The sequence below is a fragment of the Arachis ipaensis genome, chromosome B1 (genome assembly GCF_059453495.1).
Source record: "Arachis ipaensis isolate K30076 ecotype BB chromosome B1, ASM5945349v1, whole genome shotgun sequence".
Taxonomy (NCBI): Eukaryota; Viridiplantae; Streptophyta; class Magnoliopsida; order Fabales; family Fabaceae; genus Arachis; species Arachis ipaensis.
In genome coordinates, this window is record NC_142436.1 from 21,110,198 (window position 1) to 21,113,184 (window position 2,987).

Consider the following 2,987-nt stretch of genomic DNA (forward strand, 5'->3'; position numbering starts at 1 on the left):
ATCCTCATCATATATTATTATATTATTTATCTACTACTAGATGAAATATAAACTATTACATCTAATTTATAATGTTTGTCGTTTTGATTATTTGCGCACTAATTAAAGAACCCAAAATTTAAAAAAAAATTGATTAAAAGAATGTTGATCAAAATACTCTTATTATTTAATAACTAAGTTATAACGCAAACACTTCATTATTATTATATTTAATGACTCACTTTAATGACACAACACACACAATTAAGCTCTAGGTTAAGTTGTTTTCAGTTCTAGAGAGCTTTGAATCAGCGTCACTGTGAATTGTAATGCAAGGTCACATTCAACAATTTTTTTTTTCTCCCTTTACATTACCTCAATTCCCTCTTTTGCAACCCCAAGTTTTCCACCACTTCTTTAAAACCAAACCTTCTTCCCCAATTCACCCTCAGAGCTCATAACAAAGACTCTAATCCTTCTCTTCTTCCTCAAATCTTTATTCAACACCATGAAGAACACAAACAACAACAACAACAACACAAAACTCATCCTCCTCCACCCTTACATCCAGAAACAAGGAAGCTCCAATCGTTTATGGCTCCTCGCTTTCATCTCAATCTTCACACTCGCTTTTCTCGTAACACTAATCTACACAAGAGAAACATATTCAATTACTGCCACAACCTCACACGTCATAACATCTTCAACACCAATTAGCACAATCAATGTTCCTCTTCCTTCCACAGTCATCAACACTCTTCTCCACTACGCTTCGAAATCCAACGACACATACCACATGCAGTATTCAGATCTCAAATCAATCTCCGATGTCCTCCGAAAGTGTTCTTCACCATGCAACTTCCTCATTTTTGGCCTCACTGGTGAGACTCTGCTCTGGAAAGCCCTGAATCATAACGGAAGAACGGTTTTCATCGACGAGAATCGCTACTACGCTGCGTATATCGAAGAGAAGCACCCGGAGCTCGACGTTTTCGACGTGCAATACACGACGAAGCGAAGTGAGATGAAGGAGCTTATAGCTTCGGCTAAAGAGCAGGCTTCCAATGAGTGCAAGCCGGTGCAGAATCTTTTGTTCTCTGATTGCAAACTTGGCCTTAATGACCTTCCAAACCATGTTTACGAGGTTGATTGGGATGTTATCTTGGTGGACGGTCCCCGTGGGGACTGGCCTGATGCTCCTGGCCGGATGTCAGCGATTTTCACCGCTAGCGTCCTGGCCAGGAGCAAGAAGGGCGGGAACCCAAAGACTCATGTCTTCTTGCATGACTATTTTGGGGAAGTTGAAAGGGTTTGTGGTGATGAGTTTCTTTGCAAGGAGAATTTGGTTGAGGCAAGCGAGACTTTGGGACATTTTGTGTTGGAAAAGATGGATGAGAGGAGTGTCCACTATTGCAAGAATGATAATAGCTCATCGTCTCCTTCTACTTCTTCGTAAGGCTCAGGGGATTATTTTTTTCAAGTAAATACCATTTTCAATTTCTAAATATTTGTTCCAAACACAGTATTTTTCTATAATTTGAAAATTTTTAATTGGTCTTCAACCATCTAAGTAAATGGTCTATAAAACTTCTGTAAATGGTGACATATTCAAATGTCGCTTAGTTCAGTAACAGAATTATTTAGACCTATTACTTGAATGGTTAGATAACAATAAAAAATTTTTGAATTATAAAAGAACATTTTATTCTTCGATAAATGGTTAGCAACCGAAAAAAATATTTACTCTTTTTTTTTTCTTCTTCGTCAAATTTAGTTTAATAATGTCTCTCTAGTCATACACACATTGCTAGAAGAAGGTGCTCGGAATCATCATGGATCGTCTTAGCCGCAAACTGGTGGATTAAAAAAATTCTTCTGGGTATTTATGATTTTTTTTCACTACTGCATTTTGTTTACTTCTTTCTCTGGTTGAGGCTTGTAAAAAATAATTCTTTTTTGGCATTTTTTTTTTCTTTTTACCTCCTCATTTTATGGCACTGAGAAATTATATTTTCTTCAATGAATTCAAGCTTCCAAGTTCCAAATTTCACTTCAGAAATCAGGTCAGAGCATATAGTATACTTACATTAGCAAAAGGGATATGTTGGGGGGAAACAGAAATTACTTAAAAAGGATTTTGTTTTGTACTTAATCCAAAGTAACTAATCTAATAGGTTTAACTTGTACCAAAAAACAAGTAATAAATAGGCTTAGTTTTCACACTTCATGGCATGGTTAATATTTCTTGCGTAGGTGAAATATTGTTAATAGAGTATCTAACAATTTTAGGTGTCAAGACCAATCTAGGTGTTTATATTAGTTTGTGTTTTCAAAGGTTAAAAATAAATTGTGTTATTTGCAATTTTTTTTGGCACATCCTTAATTATTTACACATTTTATTTTTGGATATAAAAATAAATATAATCAAAAAATAAAATTATTAAATATGAAACAAATGATAATTTGGAATGCACCATTATATTCTCAAGTCTGGATTTAAAAATAGCGTTGATAATCTAGGTACATTGTATTAGTCGTGTGACAAATACGACTCATGCAAAATTACAAACACAATATTTGGAGTTTAAGGTCACTTGCATGGAGGTGACTTCAACAACTATGATTTTAATTTGTTTTAAGAGAACGGTGAACTTCAACCATGTACCATGAAGACTATCATCTAGAAATTAAGAGAAAGAATAAAGTAGTATTTTGATTTTTAATATTTGGATTCAATTTTAATTTGGTTATTAATCTTTTAAATATTTTATTTTAGTCTTATAAAGTTTTAAAAGGTACTTTAAATTTGACATAAAAAATTAGTATACTGAAGAACTAATAACGTTAAATTTTGATACGTAAGTAAAATCGATCCACCAATAATCACTAATATAAATTTTTTTTTTTATTTTGGAGCATTAATAATTGATTACTAGGATCACTACAAAAAATTCATCAGATACAATTGAATTTATCGGTGAAATTACTAAAAAAATTCACCGGTCAAT

The 2,987-nt window shown here is 33.3% G+C and overlaps 1 protein-coding gene across 1 annotated transcript; it reads left to right on the forward strand.

Moving 5' to 3' along the window:
- The first annotated feature begins 243 nt into the window (after positions 1-243).
- Positions 244-2,024, forward strand: IRX15-L (IRREGULAR XYLEM protein (DUF579)). The gene is made up of 2 exons (XM_021118802.2): positions 244-1,459; positions 1,754-2,024. The coding sequence occupies exon 1, from the start codon at positions 488-490 to the stop codon at positions 1,433-1,435; it is 948 nt and encodes a 315-aa protein (XP_020974461.1). The 5' UTR covers positions 244-487; the 3' UTR covers positions 1,436-1,459; positions 1,754-2,024.
- Positions 2,025-2,987: the final 963 nt, after the last annotated feature.

Coding starts and splice junctions, on each gene's coding strand:
- IRX15-L (XM_021118802.2), top strand. CDS start 488: ATGAAGAACACAAACAACAACAACAACAACACAAAACTCATCCTCCTC.